This window comes from Salvelinus fontinalis, chromosome 36 (genome assembly GCF_029448725.1).
Source record: "Salvelinus fontinalis isolate EN_2023a chromosome 36, ASM2944872v1, whole genome shotgun sequence".
In the NCBI taxonomy this organism is placed as follows: domain Eukaryota; kingdom Metazoa; phylum Chordata; class Actinopteri; order Salmoniformes; family Salmonidae; genus Salvelinus; species Salvelinus fontinalis.
The window spans coordinates 21,650,655-21,677,827 of record NC_074700.1 but is presented as its reverse complement, the minus strand read 5'-3'; the positions used below and the strand labels follow the sequence as shown (position 1 = coordinate 21,677,827).

Here is a 27,173-nt window from a genome sequence, read left to right as displayed (position 1 = left end):
ATAGGGGATATCACCATAACTATAAATATATGCCCTGTGCTCTGTTCTATAGAATCTGTGCCCTGAATATGTGTCTGTCTGACTGACTGACTGTCTGTCTGTCTGTCTGTCTGCCTGTCTTTCTGCCTGTCTGTCTGTCAGCTAAGGACTGCACTGGCAGGCAACAGTAGGCTGGCTACAGTAGGCAGGCAACAGTAGAAAGGCAACAGTAGGCAGAACACAGTATGCAGGCAACAGTATGTAGGCAACATTTGGCAGGCAACAGTGTAGGCAGGCATCAGTAGGCAGGCAACAAAAGGCAGGCAACAGTATCTATTTCAACAGGTTCTATGGCACAGAGCATTAGTGTCAGGATATTATCAGGGATGACAGGTAGCCTAGTGTTTATAGCATTGGGCCAGTTACTGAAAGGTTGCAGGATTGAATCCCTGAGCTGACAAGGTAAAAATCTGTTGTTCTGCCCCTGTCGTCATTGTAAATAAGAATTTGTTCTTAACTGTATTGCCTAGTTAAATAAAGGTAAAAATATAAATAATTACGCATGTTGATGATTATATGACGCTCTCAATATGTCTCTCTCTACAGTACACCTCCATCAACCCAATCTCATAGCTCATCAACGCTCAGAATTCCATGGTGGCCATCTTGTAAATGATCACACCTTCGGTGTCAGTTTTTTAGGCATGGTCAGGGACCTCTACAAAACTTAATATGGGAATGGAATCCTCCCTCTCTCACTCCCTCTCTCTGTCACCCATACTTTCTCCCCTCCCTGACGCTAGGTATGTCTCTCTCTCTTCTCCCTCTTTTCGTAGCCATGGCATCCAACAGGTGGCCCTAAGATAGCCCCTCCCACGTTCCCACCCATTTTCTATTTCTAACCCCTCGTCATTAAGACCCCCCTTCTACTTTCTCTCCCTACTTTTTCAGCGGTCAACTCCCCCTGGGTCTTCAGCCTGCTTCTCTCTCCCTCCAACTCACTCTCGTTATTGGAACCCCTCCCCTCCCTCACCCCCCTGGCCAGTAGCGTCTGAGCCCACGTGCCATTTTTTTTAAAGGGGGGATTCAACACTCCGACCTGCTCTTCTCTGGCCGGCGTCGAAACGAAGTGGACCTTGTTCCTAGGTGTAGTGTTTTGTGTATTTTATGAACAACGTAAAACATATATATATTTTTTTACGAAACTTTAAACAATTCATCCATTGACGTCCGAGTTGTGGGAGACTTGAGTGTTGGGAACCAACAATAACCTGGAACCATGAAGTGGGGTTGGGTGTTTCTGGGGGCCCTGTTCTCCCTGGGGACCCTCTCCTGGGGGGAGAAGGGTCTGGAGATCCCTGAGTATGATGGGAAAGACCGCGTCCATGATCTCAACGCTAAGAATTACAAATCTGTGATGAAGAAGTACGATGTGATGGTGATCTACTACCATGCACATGTAGAGAACAACAAAAACGCCCAGAAAACCTTTGAGATGGAGGAACTCGCCCTGGAGGTAGGTCCTACAAAGCGAATGAATGGAGGGATGGAGGGTGGGTGGGCGGGTGGGTTGAAAGGATGAGTGAGGTAGGGAGGGAACAGTTAAGAGTCTTTGAGATGGAGCTGGCCCTCAAGGTGTGTCCCAAGGAGCATGAACGATCGGAGGGATGAGGGGAATAAGGGTTGTAGAGGCAAAGAGTGGATTGAGGAATGCGAGGATGAGGGAAATGGAGGACATGACCCTGTAGGTGGGTGTTGGGACAGAATGACGAAGCGGAGGGATGAGGGGAAAGGGGTATGGAGGGATGAAGGGTTGAGGGTGGAGGAATGAGGGAGATGCAGGAGATGGTCCCGGAGGTCGGACCTAGAGAGCATGAACCTCGAGGTGCAGAGAAGAAGGTGAAGGGTGGGAGAGTGGATGTAAGGAAGCCGAGGAACGAGAGAATGGAGGGAGGGGTAACAATGAGGGAGAGACACACAGCATCAGTGGAGCTGTAGGTACATCCCAGGAAGCCAGCATCATCAAGCCAGAAGAAATGGAGGGAGAGAGGATGAGAGAGAGGTGAGACAAGATGCTGAGAGATGCTGAAAAAAACACCTTAATAGCTGCGTCGATCAGTCTTTACCAAGTCTATTGTCTGTCCCAAGTCAGTCTAACCTGGTTAGACTTAGCTAGGATATGGAGTGCTCCAAATGACTGGGCCTCTGTCACGTCATGTTATTGGTTGTTGTTAACAGAGTTGAAGCTTGTCTGGTCTGCATTGCTGAGTCCTAAATACATAGGTTTTTGCTTTGGGCTTCTCTAGGTTATTTGGTCCTGGTTGATGGTGTCCAAGCGGCTTGTGTGTGTATGCAAGTATAGTATGCGGGTACAGTGGACGAACGGCCAACCTGATGAATAGGTAATGGGTCGGAAATAGACTATGACACCATAACAACAACCGATATGTTCTTCTTCACACTGCCCTCCCTACAAGCCCACAGCATACCAGGCTAAACCTGGGGCTGTATGCATCAGTCGTCTCAGAGTTGGAGTGTTGATCTTGGGTCAGTTTTTTAGATCCTAATCAATTACATGGACACGAGGGACCTGGGGCTGTATCTATCAATCGTCAGAGTAGGATTGCTGATCTAGGATCAGGACCCCCCCCCCCTATCTGTAAGCTACGACTGTAAATAGCTCTGGACAGGGGTGGCGTGGTTAGGATAAGCCCTCTGGGGAGAGAGAGTGAGCATGAGGCCATATCTCACAGCTCAAACTGTAGGGTGGCAGGTAGCCTAGTGGTTAGAGTGTTGGGCCAGTAACTGGAAGGTTGGTGGATCAAATCCCCAAGGTGAAAATGTCTTGTTCTGTCCCTGAACAGGGCAGTTAACCTACTGTTCCTAGGCTGTCATTGTAAACAATCATTTGTTCTTAACTGACTTGCCTAGTTTAAATTAACTGCTCTCTATGTACCATAACACACAATGCTTAAATGTGTCTTAAATCATTGGATATGATCGGTGGACTGGATGAATGTTCCTGAGTTGAGCAGGGTGCGGAGGAGTTGTTGAGTAGCTAGACCCCTATTTTCATACTGCTGACTCCTAGCCAATTGGTAACTAGCTCTCAGGGGTCTAAAATACATACTGAAAATAGCAGGTCATTACTACCAAATGGGATTCATTCCTTATTCAGACCCTTAAATCTCAAGATATTGATCAGAGGAATGGTTTAGGTTGTGTGACATGCTCTGACGCATTTCACAGCTGGGAACATTTCACATGTTTTCTCTTCATCTGTGTGATGTCCTGTAATGCTATTGGACAGATGAGTAGCATAAGATGTGTAATCTAATGTTCTCTAGCTCTAACTGTGTTGATCAGACTTCTGAAACTGCTGTCTCCTCATGGAAATCCCAAAACCATAAAGAGACTCAGCGTAGATTGATTTAACCGTTAGATACAAATCACAGCAGTCAAGCCACATGACGTCATTTTTGTTGTGGCTTGTTTCTTTCTTTAGATTGAGCGTTGTTGTTGAGGTTGTGACAGTGTCTGGATTCAAAAGCAGTGTTGATGTGAAAAGCTTATTGAATTGGTAGTCTAGAGGTTAACTGTTAAGACTGCTGAGTGAGAGAGAGAGAGAGAGAGAGAGAGAGAGAGAGAGAGAGAGAGAGAGAGAGAGAGAGAGAGAGAGAGAGAGAGAGGAGAGAGAGAGAGAGAGAGAGAGAGAGAGAGAGAGAGAGGAGAGAGAGAGAGAGAGAGAGAGAGAGAGAGAGAGAGAGAGAGAGAGAGAGAGAGAGAGAGAGAGAGAGAGAGAGAGGAGAGAGAGAGAGAGAGAGAGAGAGAGAGAGAGAGAGAGAGAGAGAGAGAGAGAGAGAGAGAGAATGCAGACACACCATAAACACTGACAGTTAAGACATGTAGTGTGACTCTCCATGTGTACGAGATCGCAAATATGTCCTCTTGTGTCCATAGCAAATAGGACCCCTGGTTTTACTGCCGCCCGAGACTGAACTCTCCTCGTCTAAGCGTGGCTGTGGTAACACGTTGCTCTGTTGTCGCGGACGACACCTTCAGCATCTTCTTCTCGGAGAGATCAAAGGTCAAAACGCTAGCGAGAGTCATCCCAGTCTGTCACCCCTCTAACCCTGCTGGAGTCAGGTTATAGTGTATCTCTGGGTTGAAAAACAAGATCACTGAGAGGAAGATGCTATATCTAAATGTGGTTGGGCGTATCGGTTTTTGGGTTTATGTGACGTTGAGGAGTATATGATGTTGCTTGAGGATGACTTTGGGTGTGGGAGAGTAGCAGTGTTCATGCCTGTGCAGTTTGTGTTCATGAGGTGTGATTATAACCATCCTGATTGAGAAATGGCTCAAACGCCAATGATTCATGCTAGCAAAAGCTAGCATTGCTGCACTAGGCATAACGACAGTGACTCATGCTAGCTAGCATTGCTGCACCAGGCCTAACAACATTGACTCATGCTAGCTAACAATGATTCATGCTAGCAAAAGCTAACATTGCTGCACTAGGCCTAACAACAGTGACTCATGCTAGCTAGCATTGCTGTACTTTACTAGGCTCGAACAACAATGACTAATATAAGCTAAGCTAGCATTACTACCTTAAGTCATAGGGAACGGGTTGGCTCTATGGTGGATTCTATTGAGAATGTGTAGCATTGCTGCACTATGTGTAGTACTGGTGAGCTAGCATTTCTACACTACATTATGCCTAGGGAAGTGGTTAGCTATGTGGTATTCTATAGAGAATATCATGCTAGCTTAGCACACTACACTATGTTGGGTTCTGTGTAAATTTAGGCTATGAGTAGCATCTACCCACTGGGCACAGACGTGAGTTTTATTGAACGTTTGTTTGAGTGGCAGCTAACGTGAAAAAAAAAGAAATGCACCATGTCATTGAATTTAGGTTAAACGTTGGGTAAAGAAAAGACGAAATGCCACGTTGAGTCAACGTCGTCACATTGATTTATTTGGTTGAAAGGACGTGGAAACCCCGTTGATTCAACCAGTTCTTACCCAGTGGTTAGGTTATGTGTAGCTGTACTTGAATTTGTAACATTCTACCCTGAAAGTATCTATGTCTGCCTGTCAGGGTATTTTAATGGTGCATTATGTCTACTGGGTATTCACATCCAAGTCTCACAGGATTGCATCAAAAGTTAAAGACTTAATATGCTGAGTCCTCGCTAAGTATCGCCCAAGGCACCTAAGCATAGTAAAGTAGCCTACAACATGGTTTTGCACTGTACTTTCAGTTTCACTATGGGACTCTAAAGCCTGTATGTTGACCAGACGTCAGGGTTATAACCAAGAAGAAGAACATGAAGAATGTTGGTATACCAGACATCAGATAACTCTGCAACAAACTTTACAAGGACTTTTCAGTCATTGTCTGACTAACGCTCCTTGGACCTACTTAGACAATATTGGGCACCATTGCTCTACCACTGTTTGCAGGGTAGGGACTGTGAGCTAGGTCTATACCATGTATCTAAGGTAGGGAGACAGATAGTGGTCGAGGTCTGGTCAGTAAAGGAATACTGTAACCCAAAGCCTGAGGAGTGCCTTGATTTATGCATCTAGGAATGTACTCTAAGCAGAAAGGTCAAGGGTCAACCTCATTGGCTGAATGGGATACTGGCTAAAGGGGGCAGCAGGACATCTGGTTCTTCATGTCATAGAAGGGGGACAGTGGGCAGTTAGGCCTCTATGGCTCAATGGCTTTGAAAATAGGGGAATAGAGTGAACAAGAGATGCATCCACTGTAGTAAGGTCCACATGATACTGAAGTTTCCTTGGGTCAAATTAGGGTTTGAACTCTTCTATGGGACAGGACTGACCTGGCCTAACATGAAGTGGGACACTAAGGGGCAGCGGGCAGGTTTTATGAGTCTATGTCTTTGAGAAGATACATGTACTTTATAGTCTGTATGAAAGTACATGAGTTCACACACAATACTGTATTTAACTTTGTCTCTGGGTCAAACTGCAGTGTAGTTTTAACCCTCCTTTGGGACATGGATTGAGATATGGACTGAGATAGCCTGCAAACAGTGAGCTTACAGTCCCTGCCCTGTAAACAGTGAGCTCACAGTCCCTACCCTATAAACAGTGAGCTCACAGTCCCTACCCTGTAAACAGTGAGCTCACAGTCCCTACCCTGCAAACAGTGAGCTCACAGTCCCTACCCTGTAAACAGTGAGCTCACAGTCCCTACCCTGTAAACAGTGAGCTCACAGTCCCTACCCTGTAAACAGTGAGCTCACAGTCCCTACCCTGTAAACAGTGAGCTTACAGTCCCTACCCTGTAAACAGTGAGCTCACAGTCCCTACCCTGTAAACAGTGAGCTCACAGTCCCTACCCTGTAAACAGTGAGCTCACAGTCCCTACCCTGCAAACAGTGAGCTCACAGTCCCTACCCTGTAAACAGTGAGCTCACAGTCCCTACCCTGCAAACAGTGAGCTCACAGTCCCTACCCTGTAAACAGTGAGCTCACAGTCCCTACCCTGTAAACAGTGAGCTCACAGTCCCTACCCTGTAAACAGTGAGCTCACAGTCCCTACCCTGTAAACAGTGAGCTCACAGTCCCTACCCTGTAAACAGTGAGCTCACAGTCCCTACCCTGCAAACAGTGAGCTCACAGTCCCTACTATGGAAAGAGTGAACTCACAGTACCTACCCTGCAAACAGTGAGTTCACAGTCCCTACTCTGCAAACATTAGTAGAGTATTGCGGCATCAACAGGCTGCAGTGAGTGCAGGCTTTTGCTCCAGCACAGCGCAAACATATTTAGTTCAACTAGTTATTGTCTAGATCAGTTGTACCAGTTGAACACACAGTGGACATCCATAGCCACTATCGACCACCCATGGAGCTTCCTATGGACAATACCACATGACCTTGTTCGCCTACACATCTTCCTTGCATGACTAGCCACATCTTCTACAGTACCTTGTGGAGTAGACGATCTCTGTCATATCGAGCTGAAAGGTCAGACTGTCATCATGGCAACCGTGTCACTCATCATGGGGGGCCATGCCGTTTATGCAAAATAATGTAATCACTGCTTGTTCATTAGGCAGCAGCGGGAACAACAACAAGCTTCAGACTTTGATTACTGCAAGTAATGTACTTACAACGAGAGTAACGATGACATTTTTAAAGTTTTAGAACTGAGTAGAACATTTGGGGATGATTCAAATGCTACAAAGGATGAAGTAACCTATGGTTAAGTTGTGCAGTGTTCTTGTGTGTCATAGTTTGCATTTTTTCACTAGACTCTGTTCCTCGTTCTGAAATGTGATAATCAAACTATTCTTTCAGTCCTGCTCTCTATTTCCTGACTGTTCCACTCCATACATGCCTTTCCTCTGATGACACTTTGGAATGAACAGATCAACAGCACAACGTGGACCAGGTCCAGATCATAATCTTAGTTAATGAGTGAATGAATTAGGAGCTCGTTGAAAGGATTTTCTAAAGCCTGGCGACTCTGTGCCAGTCAGCCAGCCTGGAGGCCACAGCCAGCTAGAAGACCATAGCCTCTTTAACTCTGACCGTGACGGCAACAGGCCCACTGGGCAAATATTGGCTGAATCAATGTTGTTTCCCTGATGTCATTTCAACCAAAATAATCTATGTGATGACATTGAATCAACATGGAAAACTGATTGGATTTGCAGGAAGTCATCAACATAAAGGAATTTCATTTTTTTTTTTACCCAACATAAAAAATACAAATTGTTGTTGATTTCACGTTGAATTCACGTTAGTTGACAACTCAACCAAATGTAAATCAAAACTAGACGTTGAAATGACGTCTGTGCCCAGTGTGCAGTGTCATCAGGCAGGAACTGAGGGGGAAATGCTAGGGTATATCCTGTAGAGTTTATTCTGGTTATGACAAACTCTTGGTTCTAAAGATGGCAGGGCAGGATAGAATTCTACCCTTGTTCCTACCTGTCCCGCCCTAGTCTTCGAGGAAAGGGCACGAGCAGAGGAAGCTATTTAAGTTATTGAGACACATCTCAAGTTTGGAGGACACATTCCGTCATCATCTCACAGCTCCAATGGTTGGGGTATGATGCCATGATGCCATGAAGAATACACTCACACAGAGATTCCTTTCTTTTTCTCAGTGTGTGTGAGACAACTATTACCCAATGTTGATTCTACTGCGTTTCCACACCTTTCTAGGATATTAATAATTTCCAGACCTGGGTTCAAAAACTATTCCAAATCAAAAACATTGAGTATTTGCAGGACTATTCTATTGGTTCCTCTGCGACAGGCAAGCTCAATCATGCTCAATCAAGTGCAGCTAAAGTAGTTGAAAAGATTTCAAATAGTATTTGAACCCACGTCTAGAAATGTGTAATATACAGGAGAGGTATGGGAATACATATTGACAAATATCCTACCTTTGATGCTGTTACTGTATACCTTTCTCAGCAAGATGGACTCTGCACTAGAGAGATGTATTGCACATCAATCATTAGGATGACTATGCATTTGCGTGGGTATATGTAATGTGTACAGCATATGATGTCAGAGACATTTAATATGATATGAATATACTTTTGCATGGTCAGGAGAGAGTCAGGCTGCGTCCAAAATATCTAGGAATAAGTAGGTACTCTACATGGCATAGGTTACTATGCCTGCGTTAACACAGGCAGCCCAATTCTGATATTTTTTTCTACTAATTGGTCTTTTGACCAATCACAACTGATCGTTTTACATCAGATCTTTTTTCAGAGCTGATCTGATTGGTCAAAAGACCAATTGATGAAAAATTAACATCAAAATTGGGCTTCCTGTGTAAACGCAGCCTATGAGTCGTAAAAAGGTATGTGTGTTTACTCTAACTGTGAACACGGCCCTAACAGTAGATATGCAGTTTGTCAGTTTGTTGATGGTATGAACGTCTGTAGATCCTCTATGGGGGACTAACTAAATAAAGTCTGACCTAAATAGGTTACATGGTATAGGAGGTTACTGTCAGTCATAGAAAGATGTGTTTACAGCGCATTCGGAAAGTATTCAGACCCCTTCACTTTTTCCACATTTCGTTACGTTACAGACTTATTCTAAAATGTATTAAATAGTTTTTTTCCCCTCATCAATCTACACATACTACCCCATAGTGACAAAGCAAAAACAGTTTTCTAGACATTTTTGCAAATGTATTAAAAATAAAAAACTGAAATATCACATTTTCATAAGTATTCAGACCCTTTACTCAGTACTTTATTGAATGACCTTTGGCAGCGATTACAACCTCGATTCTTCTTGGGTATGACGCTACAAGCATGGCACACCTGTATTTGAGGAGTTTCTTCCATTCTTCTCTTCAGATCCTCTCTTCTGGGATATGTGGGACGCTAACGTCCCACTTGGCCAAAAGCCAGAAAAAATGCAGCGCACCAAATTCAAATATATTACTATAAAAATCAATCTTTCATGAAATTACACATGAAAGACACCAAATTAAAGCTACACATGTTGTGAATCCAACCAACATTTCTGATTTCAAAAAGGATTTACGGCGAAAGCACACCAAACGATTATGTTAGGTCAGTACATAGCCACAGAAAAACACAGCCATTTTCCCAGCCAAAGATAGGAGTCACAAAAAGCAGAAATAGAGATACAATTAATCACTAACCTTTGATGATCTTCATCAGATGACACTCATAGGACATCATGTTACACAATACATGTATGTTTTGTTCGATAATGTGCATATTTATATCCAAAAATCTCAGTTTACATTGGCGCCATGTTCAGAAATGCCTCCAAAATATCCGGAGAAATTGCAGAGAGCCACATCTAATAACAGAAATACTCATCATACACTATGATGAAAGATACATGTTTTACATATAATTAAAGATACACTTGTCCTTAATGCAACCGCTGTGTCAGATTTCAAAAAAACTTTACGGAGAAAGCACACCATGCAATAATCTGAGACGGTGCTCAGATATAAACAACATTTCTCTGCCATGTTGGAGTCAACAGAAATACGAAATTACATCATACATATTCCCTTACCTTTGATGATCTTCAACAGAATGCACTCCCAGGAATCCTAGTTCCACAATAAATTGTTGTTTTGTTGATAATGTCCATTATTTATGTCCAAGTAGGTACTTTTGCTAGCACGTTTAGTACACATGTCCAAACGCTCGCGCAGATCCAGGCGAACATCGGACGAAAACTTCAAAAAGTTATATTACAGGTCGAATAAACTGGTCAAACTAAGTAGAGAATCAATCTTCAGGATGTTGTTATCATAAATATTCAATAACGTTCCAACCGGAGAATTCCTTTGTGTCTACAGAAGTAATGGAACGCAAGATGATATCATTTGGAGTGCGCATGACCAGGAACTGGCAATCTGCCAGACCCCTGACTGAAACACCTCCTATCCGGCCCCACATCACAGTAGAGGCTTCATTCAACGTTCTACAGACTGTTGACATCTAGTGGAAGGCGTAGGAAGTGCAAACATATCCATATCTTACTGGGATTTGAATAGGCGATAAGTTGAAAATCGACCAGCCTCTCACTTCCTGTTTGGATTTTTTTCTCAGGTTTTTGCCTGCCATATGAGTTCTGTTATACTTACAGACATCATTCAAACCGTTTTAGAGAATACAGTTTTAAATAATATGCATATATTAGCATCTGGGACAGAGTAGGAGGCAGTTCACTCTGGGCACGCTATTCATCCAAAGTGAAAATGCTGTCCCCTATCCTAGAGAGTTAGAAAAAAAGTCTCCAAAGGGGTTCTTCGGCTGTTCCCACAGGATAACCCTTTTTGGTTCTAGGTAGAACCCTTTTTGGTTCCAGATAGAACCCTCTTGGCTACACCCCAGTCCTAGCGATTTATTTGGTCATTGCTACAAAAAACAACAGGATATTGGTGTCAGGCCCTTACGCAGTCTCCATCTTCTTCCATCCCAGCAACAGTCTGTTTTCCCCCTACACTACAGCACACAGCAGTTTTTTAACCTATCAGATAATCAGACTCCTATCCCCAGATTCTGTCAAAAACACACACACGCACGCGCACACACACACACACACACACACACACACACACACACACACACACACACACACACACACACACACACACACACACACACACACACACACACACACACACACACACACACACACACACACACACACACACACACACACACACACACACACACACACACACACACACACACACACTGACTGATTCTGCAGCTTTGGCCAGCTGCAGCCTGTAGCAGACAGCTATGGGGGTTTGATACTGTACTTGTCAGCAAGTCCCCAAAGCCTTGCCAAAATAGTCCCTGTTGAAGCGGCCGGCCGGCTGCTCTCTCTCTGTCTATGTCGGGCTAAATTTACCCAACCCTCCATGACACTGACATTTCACCCTTTAATGCTTCCCCAATCTAGCCTACCTAATCTGTTTAGGCCCACGTATTTAAACTAGGAATTTCTTCTGAGTGGTCTTGTATCAGAGATGATTTGGGTGCTGTCACTGTCTTTTAGTTCTATTACATCCCCTTCTTGTTTCTCACTATTTCCTGTGTGGGTTTGCACTGAATCTGCCCCCTTCTGGAGATTACAGTATGGTGCAGTTGATAGTTGTGACTACTAGGTTGCTGAGCTCTTCATTCTAGAATCATTCAGGAAATTTTTGGGCCTCATCATTGCTGTCTGAACATCATATGTAGAATCGGAGGTAGAATTCAGAAGAATGTGGGACATCAAAGCCTTGGAATCTCTTTAACCTGTCTAGGATCAGCGTGGCGCTAGCGGCACACCCCCCCCCCCCCCACTGAAAAACCAGTGCCGCGAAATTCAAAATTTTTTTTTTTTTTAAATATTTAACTTTCACACATTAAAGTCCAATACAGCTAATGAAAGACACAGATCTTATGAATCCAGTCAACATTTCCGATTTTTAAAATGTTTTACAGGGAAGACACAATATGTAAAGATGTACATCTATTACCTAAAAACACATTAGCATATTCCACCATCTTTTATTTGTCCACCAACACCAGTAGCCATCACCAATTCGGCTAAACTAAGATATTTATAGCCCCTAACCAACAAAAAAACTCATTAGATGACAGTCTGATAACATATTTATGGTATGGGATAGGTTTTGTTAGAAAAAAGTGCATATTTCAGGTATATGGCATAGTTTACAATTGCACCCACCATCACAAATGGACTAGAATAATTACAATGAGCAACGTGTTTACCTAACTACTAATCATCAAACATTTCGTAAAAATACACAGCATACACGAATCGAAAGACACAGATCCTGTGAATACAGACAATATTTCAGATTTTCTAAGTGTCTTACAGCGAAAACACAATAAATCGTTATATTAGCTTAGCACATAGCAATTAGCAGCCCAGCATTGATTCTAGCCAAAGTGAGCGATAAAAGTCAACATCGCCAAAAGATATTAATTTTTTCACTAACCTTCTCAGAATTCTTCCGATGACACTCCTGTAACATCACATTACAACATGCATATACAGTTTGATCGAAAATGTTTATATTTAGCCACCAAAATCATGGTTAGACAATGTGAAATGTAACTCGGCTGGTCAGAATTTGTCCTTGCGCCACTTAGACAGTGATCTACTCTTATACATAAATACTCATAAACGTGACTAAAAAATATAGGGTGGACAGGGATTGATAGACAATTTAATTCTTAATACAATTGCGTTATTACATTTTTTAATTTATCCTTACTTTTCAATACAGTTTGCGCCAAGCGAAGCTACGTCAAAAAACATGGCGTCCTAAGCCACTAAAATGTTTCGACAGAAACACGATTTATCATAATAAAAATGTCCTACCTTGAGCTGTTCTTCCATCAGTATCTTGGGCAAAGGATCCTTTCTTGGGAGAAATCGTCTTTTGGTGGAAAGCTGTCCTCTTGCCATGTGGAAATGTCAACTACGTTCGGGATGAACTGAAAAGCGTGCCCAACTTTTCACATCGTTGCAAAAATAAATGTCCCAAAATCGCACTAAACGGATATAAATTGCTATAAAACGCTTTAAATTAACTACTTTGTGATGTTTGTAACTCCTATAACGAGTGAAAAGATGACCGGAGAAATATAACAGGCTAAACTAACGCTTGGAACAGGAGAGGGTCGGTGTCTTCCACGCGCGTTACGCAGCAAGAAAAGACTTGCTAGCTAAAGGTTTTTTTCATTTGTAGGGCCTGTGAACGAGCAATCGAGCCCGTTGGAATCGTCATCACGTAAAGGCATCCAGGGGAAGACGTAAGAAGTGTCCGTATAGTCATAGCAACGACAGAGCCCTTTTAAATGACTTCAGAAAAGTGGCCAACGTTTCTCAAATCTGACTCCATGTCAGGGAAATTGCTGTAGAATGGGCTCTGTTCCACTTAGAGACAAAATTTCAACTCCTATAGAAACTATAGACTGTTTTCTATCCAATAATAATAATAATATGCATATTGTACGATCAAGGATTTTGTGGGAAGCCGTTTAAAAAATTAGCCACATTAGCATAAATAGTCTAAACAGCGCCCCCATCCCCAACAGGTTAATGTCTCAAAGAGAATACATTTCTGTTATTGTGCTCCTATGAGGTGGATGATCACTGTTGTGTTCCTTTGAGGTGGATTTGACCTCGTTGAGGTTGTCGTTCCCAGATTTAGTCACAAGCGACAGGCAACGTGACACACTGTTGTTGCATTGTGTTTCTACTGGGAGGCTTAGAGAAGACGCATACACACACGTTGCTGTTGTGTTATAATAGTCTGTACTTCGTGTTGTGCCTAATGATTAATGAATGACCCTCCTCCCTCGCTGTAGGCGTACTGAATGTTGGAATGTATTTTTATATCTTATTCATAGGAGAGGTAATGTTAGGGCCGGGAAAGCACGCACGCACGCACGCACGCACGCACGCACGCACACACACACACACACACACACACACACACACACACACTGAAAGACAGGGGAGCAAAAAGCCTGGTTAAAGTTTAAAATCTGAATATAGATTTTTATTTTATTTCTTGCTTTGTAGATCGGAACTTGAGGGAGAGGCAAAAGTGGAAAAGCGTACGTTGTCATGGTTTTCACTTGCTGTTGTCATGGTTACTCTGAAGTGTAAACATATATAAACACCTGTTTATTGGAGTATCATGTTGTAACGTCTTGGGCCTAAAATGTACACGGTATTGACACATTTTTAGAGATAAACAGTATACTACTGTACCATGGCTACTAATAGGAGCTGTAGTTATACACTTAGTAGTATTGTATTGCCGGTTAAGGTCATGTGGTCAGGAAAAAACTCCTAGTATTGTAGTATGGTTTACTGTGTGTTATTGTGCATCTTAGGCCTGTGTTCTGCCTCTTAAATACAGGCAGAATAGCCAGAATGAGGTACTCCAGGAGAATAGACAGTGTTTGATAAAGCTTTGCCACAAGGCCTCTCTTTGATAGATCTATCCTGCTTGGCTAACCAACACCTGACGACTGCAGAGTGATGTGTGATGCTAGGAGGGTATTGGCTGGTTGGCTGGTTTGGTGTGTGACAAAGCTGCGATGGAGCTCATGTAGTGAGCATGAGTCACTCACCGATGGTGACAAACAGAGCTCCTTAACACTCCTCAAGACGGTGTAGGGTGAAGCTGCCCCAGACGCTGATCTTGGGTCAGTTTTGCATTTTCCCTTCTAATGGTTCATCGTAGGATTGAGGGAGGGGAAGCTGACCTTAGATCTGTACCTAGAGGAACCTTAACCCCGGAGTCCAATACTGTTCCTTTAGTTGTGTTGGTGTTAAGTCTGATATGATTTAGAATGGATATTCAATGGCATGCAAAGCTAGGCTATTAAATGTGCATTCTGTAACTTTCAATTAATTTGATTCCCCCAGTGGAATTAAACTTAAGCTGTGACTGAAAACTGACGTAAACTCTGATTCAAACTGTGACTTAAAACCGACTTAAACTCTGATTCAAACTGTTACGTAAAACCGACTTAAACTTTGTTTCAAACTGTGGACAAAACTGCCACTCAAACTCTGACTTACCAAGTCACACCCACGTGTTGCCTTTAAACAAAACTCTGCTGGCTGCTTTTGCTCAGCACGTTTAAATCTGTTGTTTGAATCTTTAATGCCCACCCAGTGCACTGTTATGTAACACGTCGCTGTAGGGATGTGTTCAGCGTGAAACATACTGTACACACACACACACACACACACACACACACACACACACACACACACACACACACACACACACACACACACACACACACACACACACACACACACACACACACACAACCACACACACACACGCACACATATTCAGACACACACACTGGTATTTTACAGCTACACCCATTACTTATTTACACTATAGCTGGGAGTGGATGGGATAGAACTGGAAGGCCTTCTGCATCCCTGGGCTCTTAGGGATGTACTGGTGTGTCCAGCACAGTGTTCATTTTGTGAACAAAAATTGTCACAAAAATATTAGTCAAACACCTTTTTTTCAGCGGCGAGACTACAACTGACTAAATAGACCCAGGAAAAACTATAACTAAACTTAAACGATTTTTCATTTCAGCTGACATAAACAAGAACAGACTAAATTGTCTCTGTGACTAAAATCAGACTCCGGCTCCGCCTCCGATTATACACATCGCGCAGGCGACTTTCTTGTTTCAACTTAGCTAACCAGTCACCACCAGCCTTGTAGGCACCTACCTTTTGCCTGGTCTAGAAACACAAGCTGCTTTACAAAATGAAAAACAATAGCAGCATTAAGTTTAACAGTAAAACAACAATCTACTTTACCAATACTTTGTGACACCATCTGGGGATTCTCTCTCTCTCTCTCTCTCTCTCTCTCTCTCTCTCTCTCTCTCTCTCTCTCTCTCTCTCTCTCTCTCTCTCTCTCTCGCTCACTGTCTCTCTGCTTGTGTGTGTCTTTTTGTTTTCTAAGTAATGTGTAATATCTATTTAGGCTGAATTAGGAATTGACATGGCCAGATAATTCCTATATAATACTATTATTCTTAAAAATATTTCTGCTGTTGGGAAGAGTACAGGATGTTATACAGAAAAATATGTTGGTAGGACAAGGCTATGTATGTTTGTTCACGTGGAAGTCAGTGATTTATGTTTACTATGGGTTAATGAGGTAATACAAATGTGTTGTGACTGAAATGAAAGAGCACTTAGTTGACTAAAATGACCCACTGTTTTCGGCATTTTGACAATAACTAGACTAAATCATTATTTAAATGACAAAAATGTGACTAAGACTTAATGATATTTTAGTCAAAATGACTAAGACTAGACTAAATCTAAAAAAAGACTGCCAAAATTGACACTGGTTTTAGCATCAAACACACACACACACACACACACACACACACACACACACACACACACACACACACACACACACACACACACACACACACACACACACACACACACACACACACACACACACACACACACACACACACACACACACACACACACACACACACACACACACACACACACACACACACAGGACTATCCAGTCTCTAATCAGTGCTGTCAGATCAGTGTCAGACAGAAAAAAAAGAGACACACACACACACACACACACACACATGTCGTGAGCGGTTCACCACCTCCCCTGCTGGCGCTGTGACACGTTCTGTTTTTGCATCACTTTAGTTTTTATCCTGTTCCAGAAAAGTTTGTTTCCTGGCTTGAAAAGGGAGAGAAAATCTCTTATTATTGAGTTCCTTTGCGTACTAGCATACGGGGATTGAGTTGTGAACTCCTAACAGTTATTCAGTGGCTATGGGTAGAAATGTGACTCTTCAGTGTCCTGGGGTCTCATACAGAACTCAAATCTCTCTGCATCAAAACTAAGTGGTTTAATCATAACATTGGTACAAGGAAAAAAATTGCTTTTGACACAAATGAGAAGTCTGTTGTGTTAATAATTGTATCAGTTTGTGTTCTTCTTTCCTTCGGAACGGAGAGGTAGAAGGGATGGATTTAATAAGCATGCACACAGTCATAAACACACCCTCCTCCCTCGCCCTACCTAATTACATCAGGACAACCACAATATACTGCCGCTGTTAAGACCATAACATTATGCTATAATTACATCATGGAGACCGTCAGACGTCTCATGAGCCGCTCCACTCCGTGAGTGACTCACTCAAATCAGATGTGACGCATACACAGACCTGTTGTGACTCATCAAACAACGAGCAGCGTTCAGCTCCCAGATCAGTTTTACTTCACATCAAAGGTCAGCCACACAGCAAGGTTGAAGATAAGCGATTCAGCTCTCAGATCAGTTTCAGCAAGGTTGAGGTGACCTGCTAGAAGTACCGCTTTACTGTAACAATGGAGCTATTTTAATTTATGGACATGACGTTAATGCACAATTTACAGGAAACTAGGGATGTACTACCTCTTTGTTTTCCCTGTTTGCACTTGGACTGTCCTTCATTCACCCATAGAATATGAATGAGGATGCCTCTAAGCATTGAAACAGAGGCTGACATTTCTCCACCCCATTGGTAGGATTCAGGGTTGGTTAATCTGATCCAAGATTTTAGGAGGAATTGTACCCCATCATTCATCAACATTATCACATTGAGTGTGGGAAGTGCCCTCTACAAATGTATTGTTATTATTATTCATGTTATTATTATTACTGTTATCATTATTACTGTTATTATTATTAAGGTTATCATTATTCATGTTATTATTATTACTGTTATCATTATTACTGTTATTATTATTAAGGTTATCATTATTCATGTCATTATTATTACTGTTATCATTATTACTGTTATTATTATTAAGGTTATCATTATTCATGTCATTATTATTACTGTTATTATTATTACTGTTATTATCATTACTGGTATTATTATTACTGATAATATCATTATTACTGTTATTATCAGTATTACTGTTATTATTATTCATGTCTTTATTTTTACTGTTATTATCATTATTACTGTTATTATTATTACTGTTATTATTATTATTACTGTTATTATTATTATTACTGTTATTATCATTACTAGTATTATTATTACTGTTATTATTATTACTGTTATTGTCACGACTTCTGCCGAAGTCGGTCCCTCTCCTTGTTCGGGCGGCATTCGGTGGCCGACGTCACCGGTCTTCTAGGCATCGCCGATCCACCTTTCATTTTCCATTTGTTTTGTCTTGTCTTCCCACACACCTGGTTTCAATTACATCATTACATGTTGTGTATTTAACCCTCTGTTTCCCCCCCATGTCCTTGTCCGGAATTGTTTATTGTCGTGCTTGTGCACGTTATGCTGGTGATTTATGGGTTTTGTCTACCCATTGATTTATTTGTTCTGTTCACGGTGGTTTTGTTTATTAAACTGCGCCATTGTAAATCAGTTTTTGCTCTCCTGCGCCTGACTTCTCTGCCGCCAGTACGCACCCCTTACAGTTATTATCATTATTGCTGTTATTATTATTACTGTTATTATAATTATTACTCTTATCATTATTACTAGTATTATTAATACTGGCATTATCATTATTACTAGTATTATTATTACTGGCATTATCATTATTACTAGTATTATTAATACTGACATTATCATTATTACTAGTATTATTAATACTGACATTATTTTTATTACTAGTATTATTATTACTGTTATTATTACTGTTATTATTACTGTTATTATTATTGCTGTTATTATTATTGCTGTTATTATTATTAATGTTATTATTACTGTTATTATTATTAACGTTATTATTGTTGTTATTATTACTGTTATTATTGCTGTTTGTCACGATCGTCAAAGGGAGAGAGAGAGGACCAAGGCACAGCGCGTGGAAAGTACATCTTCTCTTTATTAGAAGAAGGACAAAACGAAACAAAAACAACAAACAGACGAACGTGAAGCTATAAATGACTAAGTGCAAAAACATGCAACATAGACACAGACATAGACAATTCCCCACAAACAGCTAAAGCCTATGGTTGCCTTAAATATGGCTCCCAATCAGAGACAACAATAACCAGCTGTCTCTAATTGAGACCCAATTCAGGCAACCATAGACTTTCCTAGATACCTACACTCAACCATAGACACAGCTAGACTTCTATACTAAACATAAACCCAACTACTCTAATAAACCCCCTAAACCTTACAACCACCCTAGACACTACAAAAAACACATACATTCCCCATGTCACACCCTGACCTAACTAAAATAATTAAGAAAACAAAGAATACTAAGGCCAGGGCGTGACACTGTTATTATTATTAATGTTATTATTACTGTTATTATTGTTGTTATTATTACTATTACTGTTATTATTATTGCTATTAAGACTGTTATTATTATTGCTGTTATTATTATTAATGTTATTATTACTGTTATTATTGTTGCTATTATTACTATTACTGTTATTATTATTGCTATTATTATTATTACTGTCATTGTTACTGTTGCTATTATTATCATCGTCAGATCCAACCTTTTCTTTCCCTTTAGTCCATATTTTTTTATGTATTAATTTGAGTCAGTCAGAGTGACTCATGCTAGCTGAGAGAGAGAGAGAGAGAGAGAGAGAGAGAGAGAGAGAGAGAGAGAGAGAGAGAGAGAGACAGACCACCGACAGACAGACAGACAGACAGACAGACAGACAGACAGACAGACAGACAGGCAGAGCAAAAGAGAGAGAGAGAGAGAAAGAGAGAGAGTGAGAGAGACTGACGGAGGGAGAGAGGGAGCGAGAGAGAGAGGGAGAGAAAGAGAGAGAGAGTCACAATGAATCAGATAGAAACTGCAAGTCAGAGAGAAACAGAAGTGACAGTGATTTCTCTGTGAGGAGATGATTGATAGTCTAACAGTGTTAGCCAGTGTATTAGTTATTCTTCTCCATCCATTCTCCTCCCCCTTCCTTCTTTCCCCTCCTTCCCTGCTCCTAATATTAAGAATCAAAGCTTCTCATCTGCTTCAGGCTCCCTCCTTGCCTCCCTCCCACCTTCTCCTCCCTCTTTCCTTCCCTTCTCTTCCCTCCTTCCCTCCCTTCTCCTCCCTCTTTCGCTCCCTCCGCCATTCACGTCTTCACCGGTGTCTCTGCCCCAGTCATAGCTTCTCAGATGGGCTGCCCAGAAGGCCTTATATAGTTCTAGGACTGTCTTGCCCAGCTCCCCACCCTAACGCCTGTCCAGTTCAGTTCAGTCTCTCTTAGAAATACCTCTGCTCAGACTAATTACACCCTGTGACAGAGGAGAAGAAGAAGTGGGAGGGGGCTGGGGTTTTTATTCTGTTAGGGGGGGGTACTGATGGTTCCATTCTCAAAAGCATAACACCGACCGACAGATATTGGCTGGAAGACGTCATTGCGACCAGTTTTGCCCCCACTCTGTAATGTCTTGGCAAATGTGGTAAAGGACTTACCGCATTTAACTTAACATGTTAAACATTTTTGTTATCAGTGGTCAATCAGAGGTATAGGTGGAAATTATCAGAAATGACTAGATAGAAAGTTAGTAGATCAAATGGTCAAGCTGTGGGAGGACAACTGGGCTGGCTAGTAGTTTACTATACAGTAGAACTGTTTGTTGTCAATGGATCATTTGTATGTTGCATAGTAAAATGTTTATTCAAATAGCGTCTCAGAGTAGGAGTGCTGCTTTTAGACCAGGTCCCTCCTGTCTTATTTATTATTATCTAAAAGGCCAAACTGATTCAAAATCCGTACTCCTACTTTATGAACAAGGGCCCTGAGCTACAGCCTTTGTGGTTCAAAGAGCATTTGTGCTTATTCTAAAGTCTGAACTCTGACCTCCATTTAAGTTAGATTGTTCTGTACTCTGCCTCTTGACCCGTCACCATCTCTGTGTTCTATGGACTGTACTGTATAGTGCATGTATTCTACATTCTATTCACTGTCCCTGTATAGTGGAAGTATTCTACATTCTATTCACTGTCCCTGTATAGTGGAAGTATTCTACATTCTATTCACTGTCCTGTATACTGGAAGTATTCTACATTCAATTCACTGTCCTGTATAGTGGAAGTATTCTACATTCTATTCACTGTCCTATATAGTGGAAGTATTCTACATTCTATTCACTGTCCCTGTATAGTGGAAGTATTCTACATTCTATTCACTGTCCTGTATACTGGAAGTATTCTACATTCTATTCACTGTCCCTGTATAGTGGAAGTATTCTACATTCTATTCACTGTCCTGTATAGTGGAAGTATTCTACATTCTATTCACTGTCCTGTGATGTCATGACTCTGTCCATATGTCTTAATATCCATATTCATGATACTAACATAATATGTTTTATGATGATGTAATGACATCGGCAAGTAATCCCACTGGGCACACACTGGTTGAATCAACGTTGTTGCCATGTCATTTCAACGAAATTACGTTGAACCAACATGGAATAGATGTTAAAGTGAAGACTGTGCCCGGTGGGATATTAGTGATTAGTATACATTTACTATAAAGTAAAAAGTAATATAGTGACAACGCACTCTACATGAAATGGATATTGGGACACATGTTATGCTTTGTTCACTGTCATTTGTTTACTGTCATTTGTTTACTGTCATTTGTTTACTGTCATTTGTTTACTGTCCTTTGTTTACTCAGTCTTGTAGTAGTTATGGCCGAAATACAATCAAAGACGCATTGTCAACAACGCACCTTTCAAAGACAATTTCTCAGACTTTCATGGAGATCGCATTCCCGGTAACTCGGCGATGTTGGCTCAAGCGTAAATGACCTTAACAAGTCTAGAGCAGTGCTCTTGTCGTCAATGCGCCTTTGATTGAACCCTGGACTACACGTGACTGTCCTGTGCTAAAGCATAACTTCTCTCTACAGTTACTCACCAGTCCAGCTGCCCTGACCTTCCAGGTATGTCCAGGCCTTCGAACCAGCCCTCAACGAAGCTGCTGCCCTACAGCAAAACCCTCAGCAGCTTGCTCTATCGCAGCGTCCCAAATGGCACCATATACCCTATGGGCTCTGTTCAAACGCAGTGCACTGTACAGGGAATAGGATGCTATTTGGGAAGCAGACTATTACTGCTCCTCTGTACCACAGCAGTGGAAGTAATGTTGCAAATAAAGGTCATCGAAATAACAAAACAAACTGAAACAGTCTACAGTTGGTCGAACCCCTTTATCATTTCATTCATTCATTCATTCATTCATTCATTCATTCATCCTTTCAACAATTTCATGCAAAACATAGATGCTGGCCCAAAGGAATTGCTTGGCACGAGAGCAGTACTTGTCACACTGGCTTTACTGTAAACCAGATTGAGCCACATAATGTTGGCCTTCTTGTTTTGGTGGCCATCTTGGTTTGGTGCTATCCGGGAATGGTCCGTGCTATCTGGGATCCTGGGGACTTCCCAACCCCATTTGAAATTGACATTTAAAATGGATAAGGTAAGGCTTAAGTTTAGGGTTAGGTAAGAGTTGTGGTCAGGGTTTAGGATAAGGACGTCCCAAGGATACCGGGTAGCATAGTCCAAACCAAAATGGATCTCAGGGCTGTTGTTATGGCTGAGGTGGAGTCTTGGACCGAACCGTGACCTGGCTAGGGTGGATGTTGCCTAGCTTGACTGTGTGGGCTGGACATATCACTGGATATTCCTTGATGGATATTGCCTGCTTTTGAATGATACCCATTCTGCATACATTTGTAAATAAGACATTTGTAATTATGTGATTCTTAGATATCATTTAGAGTACAATGTTTTCTCTACTTATATTTTGTTCCATGTATTGCCATAGATTGGTGGCCTCTGGTGGTTAAAATGAGAACAAAGTATGTGTGTTTGTGCGTCTGTGTGTGTATGTTTGTATGTCTTTGCAAGTAGGTGTTAGTGAGCGTGTGTATGTAAGTTTACTCTCACAAAGCGTGAGCCCTTCTCCTTTTCCACCGGTCCACTGCACCTGTCGTGACCATGTCTCTTCCTGTTGAAACACTAGGACCATGCCCCCCCCCACTCTTCTCTCTCTGCCCTCTCATTTGCTGGGCTAACTATCCATCAATAGGTCCAGTTTCACACAGATTTAGAAAGTGCAAGGCAGCGCTCTAAGGCTTTTGCTTTTAAGGCCTTGAAAGAGGGAGGAAATGCCGTGGTTGGGGGTGGGAGTGCTTACAGACTATGTGGGAAATACATTTTCCATGCAGTCCATTGGAGTGCAATGTGGTCATATGTGTCTAGGACTGGAGTGCTGAGCACCTCATTCCTGAGGGACGACACATCTATTAACATAGGGGGGAGGGGGGAATACACATATCTATTCCGTTCCAAGTCAACCCCCTGTCCCTGTAGGCAGTTGTGTAGATCTGAAGTTATTGGATAGGTATGAGCAATATGTTGAAAATGTCATCTAGCCTATCAGAGGACACGGTTGAGCTATAGCGATATTGCTGATACCTGTCAGATCCATTCAAGGTTGTTCAAATAAGCAAGATCTAGAGATCCAAAAAGGGAGCGTAAAACAGACGTTAGGATGCTAGGACCATGTGCTCTGATACAGCTCCATTTCTAACACTCTTCCTTTGTCTTTCTTTCTTTCTCTCTTCTCTCTCTTCTCTGCAGCTTGCAGCCCAGGTTCTTGATGATATCGACGATGAAGACATTGGATTCGGTCTTGTGGATGAGAAGAAGGACCTCTCTGTCGCCAAGAAGCTGGGTAAAAGCTCACTCATCTCTTGACCACCTTTTCATCATCGATTAAACCTCAGTCTTTCAGTCAGACTTCACATAGAATCCTGATCTCTCCTGCCTTCTTCTGCCCGAGGTGCGGTATCGTTCCTGTTGAAATAGATTAGAGCAGTGGTTTTCAAACCTCTCCTCAGGACCCCCAGACATTTCCCAATTTTGTTGTAGCCCTGAACTAACTCACCTGATTCACAGGCAGTGCCTAGTGAAAGTCTTGACACCCCTTGCACTTCACATTTTGCAGTCTTCACATTTTGCTGTCTTACTAATAAATGTAAAAAGGGATTCAATTCAATTTTTTTCCTGCAGTTCTACACAACCTACTCCACATTTTGAAGTGAAAGAAAAATTATAGAACATTTTCTAAATTAATAAAATGTGAAGATATTTTGATTGCGTATGTCTTCACATCCCAAAGTGAATACTTGTTGGAAGGACCTTTGGCAGGCAATTACAGCTGTGAATCATTTTGAATAAGATTCTACAAACTTTGCACAACTCTTAAAGCAACATGCTCAGACAATTTGGTTGGGAATCATTGATGGACAGGAATATTCAAACCTTGTCTCAGAGTTCCTGAATGACTCGACCATTCAGAAACACTCAACACATATTACTCAACACAGGAGCTTTGGCATTAACATTAAAATGTTGTATAATTGTCCCGTTGAAAAATAAAACTCCATCCCAGGGTTAGATTTTAGGAAGGTTTTCCTCCAACCGTTTACCTGGGGTTTGCTCATTTTTATTTTGATCCTGACAAACTCCCCAGCTCCTGCCAGTGACAAGCATACCCATAATATGATGCTGCCACCATTCAAAATACAGAGGGTTTCACTCTGTGTAGTGTTGTATTGGATTTGACCCAAACCTGTAGTTTTTCATTTAGGCCAAAGTTGATTTATTTATTTGTTTTGTCTTGCAGTATTACATAACTGTCACGTTCCTGACCTATTTATGTTAGTTTTTGTGTGTTAGTTGGTCAGGACGTGAGGTTGGGTGGGCATTCTATGTTATCTGTTTCTATGTTGGTTTTGGTTTGCCTGGTATGGCTCTTGATTAGAGGCAGGTGGTTTGCGTTTGCCTCTAATTAAGAGTCATATTTAGGTAGGGCATTCTCACTGTTTGTTTGTGGGTGATTGTCTCCTATGTCTGTATGTACGTTCGTACCACATGGGACTGTAGCGTTTGTTTGTTTGTTTCGTTTCGTTTCGATGTCGTCCGTTTCCTGTACGTAAGTTTATGTTTAGTTATGTAAGTTTATGTTCAGGTTTCGTTCAACGTCGTTTTCTTGTTTTGTAGTTTGAAAGTGTTTTGTTTCGTTTCGTGTTGCCATCATCATTGTATAATAAAGATGGCTTATTTCCCAAAGCCTGCGTTTTGGTCTGAAGATCCTTCTCTCCTCACCTCATCCGAGGATGAGGAGAGCGTCACCCGTTACAATAACAGCCTTTTTGCAAACACAATGGATGATCTGGAGTGGATATTTTAACACAGGCTTCCTTCTTTTTCACTCATACAAGCCAGTAATGGGGAGTGAAAGTAATGTTGTTGATCCTCTGTATGTTCAAGGATTAACAAAATACAATAGTAGACCTACAGTAGTAGATCTACAGTAATATACCTACAGTAGTAGATCTACAGTAATATACCTACAGTAGTAGATCTACAGTAATATACCTACAGTAGTAGACCTACAGTAATATACCTACAGTAGTAGATCTACAGTAATATGCCTACAGTAGTAGATCTACAGTAATATACCTACAGTATCAGACCTACAGTAATATACCTACAGTATCAGACCTACAGTAATATACCTACAGTAATATACCTACAGTAGTAGACTTACAGTAATATACCTACAGTATCAGACCTACAGTAGTAGACCTACAGTAATATACCTACAGTAATATACCTACAGTAATATAGCTACAGTAGTAGACCTACAGTAATATACCTACAGTAGGAGACCTACAGCAATATACCTACAGTAGTAGACCTACAGTAATATAGCTACAGTAGTAGACCTACAGTAATATACCTACAGTAGTAGACCTACAGTAATATATCTACAGTATCAGACCTACAGTAATATGCCTACAGTAGTAGACCTACAGTAGTAGACCTACAGTAATATACCTACAGTATCAGACCTACAGTATTATACCTACAGTAGTAGACCTACAGTAGTAGACCTACAGTAATATACCTACAGTAGTAGACATACAGTAATATACCTACAGTAGTAGACCTACAGTAATATATCTACAGTATCAGACCTACAGTAATATGCCTACAGTAGTAGACCTACAGTAGTAGATCTACAGTAATATACCTACAGTAATAGACCTACAGTAGTAGACCTACAGTAGCAGACCTACAGTAGTAGACCTACAGTAATATACCTACAGTAGCAGACCTACAGTAATATACCTACAGTAGTAGACCTACAGAAATATACCTACAGTGATATACCTACAGTAGTAGACCTACAGTAGTAGACTTACAGTAGTAGACTTACAGTAGCAGACCTACAATAGTAGACTTACAGTAGCAGACCTACAGTAGTAGACCTACAGTAGTAGACTTACAGAAGCAGACCTACAGTAGTAGACCTACAGTAGTAGACTTACAGAAGCAGGCCTACAGTAGTAGACTTACAGTAATATACCTACAGTAGTAGACCTACAGTAGTAGACCTACAGTAATATACCTACAGAATTAGACCTACAGTAATATACCTACAGTAATATACCTACAGTAGTAGACCTACAGTAATATACCTACAGTAATATACCTACAGTAATAGACCTACAGTAGTAGACCTACAGTAATATATCTACAGTAGTAGACCTACAGTAATATACCTACAGTAATATACCTACAGTAATAGACCTACAGTAGTAGACCTACAGTAATATAGCTACAGTAATAGACCTACAGTAGTAGACCTACAGTAATATAGCTACAGTAGTAGACCTACAGTAATATGCCTACAGTAGTAGATCTACAGTAATATACCTACAGTAGTAGACCTACAGTAATATAGCTACAGTAATAGACCTACAGTAATATACCTACAGTAGTAGATCTACAGTAGTAGACCTACAGTAGTAGATCTACAGTAGTAGACCTACAGTAGTAGATCTACAGTAGTAGACCTACAGTAATATACCTACAGTAATATACCTACAGTAGTAGACCTACAGTAATATACCTACAGTAGTATACCTACAGTAATATACCTACAGTAATAGACCTACAGTAGTATACCTACAGTAATATGCCTACAGTAGTAGATCTACAGTAATATACCTACAGTAGTAGATCTACAGTAATA

General features: G+C 41.3%; 1 protein-coding gene across 2 annotated transcripts in view; it reads left to right on the top strand.

Annotated features, from left to right (window-relative positions):
- Nucleotides 1-948: 948 nt before the first annotated feature.
- LOC129835701 (calsequestrin-1-like) overlaps nucleotides 949-27,173 on the top strand; it is a 38,473-nt gene continuing 12,248 nt past the window's right edge. Inside the window, exons 1-3 of one of the 2 annotated variants that reach the window (XM_055901449.1) lie at nucleotides 949-1,495; nucleotides 21,970-22,002; nucleotides 23,708-23,801. In XM_055901449.1, coding sequence (XP_055757424.1) covers nucleotides 1,259-1,495; nucleotides 21,970-22,002; nucleotides 23,708-23,801 — 364 coding nt within the window. In that variant the 5' untranslated portion in view covers nucleotides 949-1,258. The remainder of the gene's footprint in view (nucleotides 1,496-21,969; nucleotides 22,003-23,707; nucleotides 23,802-27,173) is intronic. The other variant, XM_055901450.1, reaches the window with a different exon arrangement.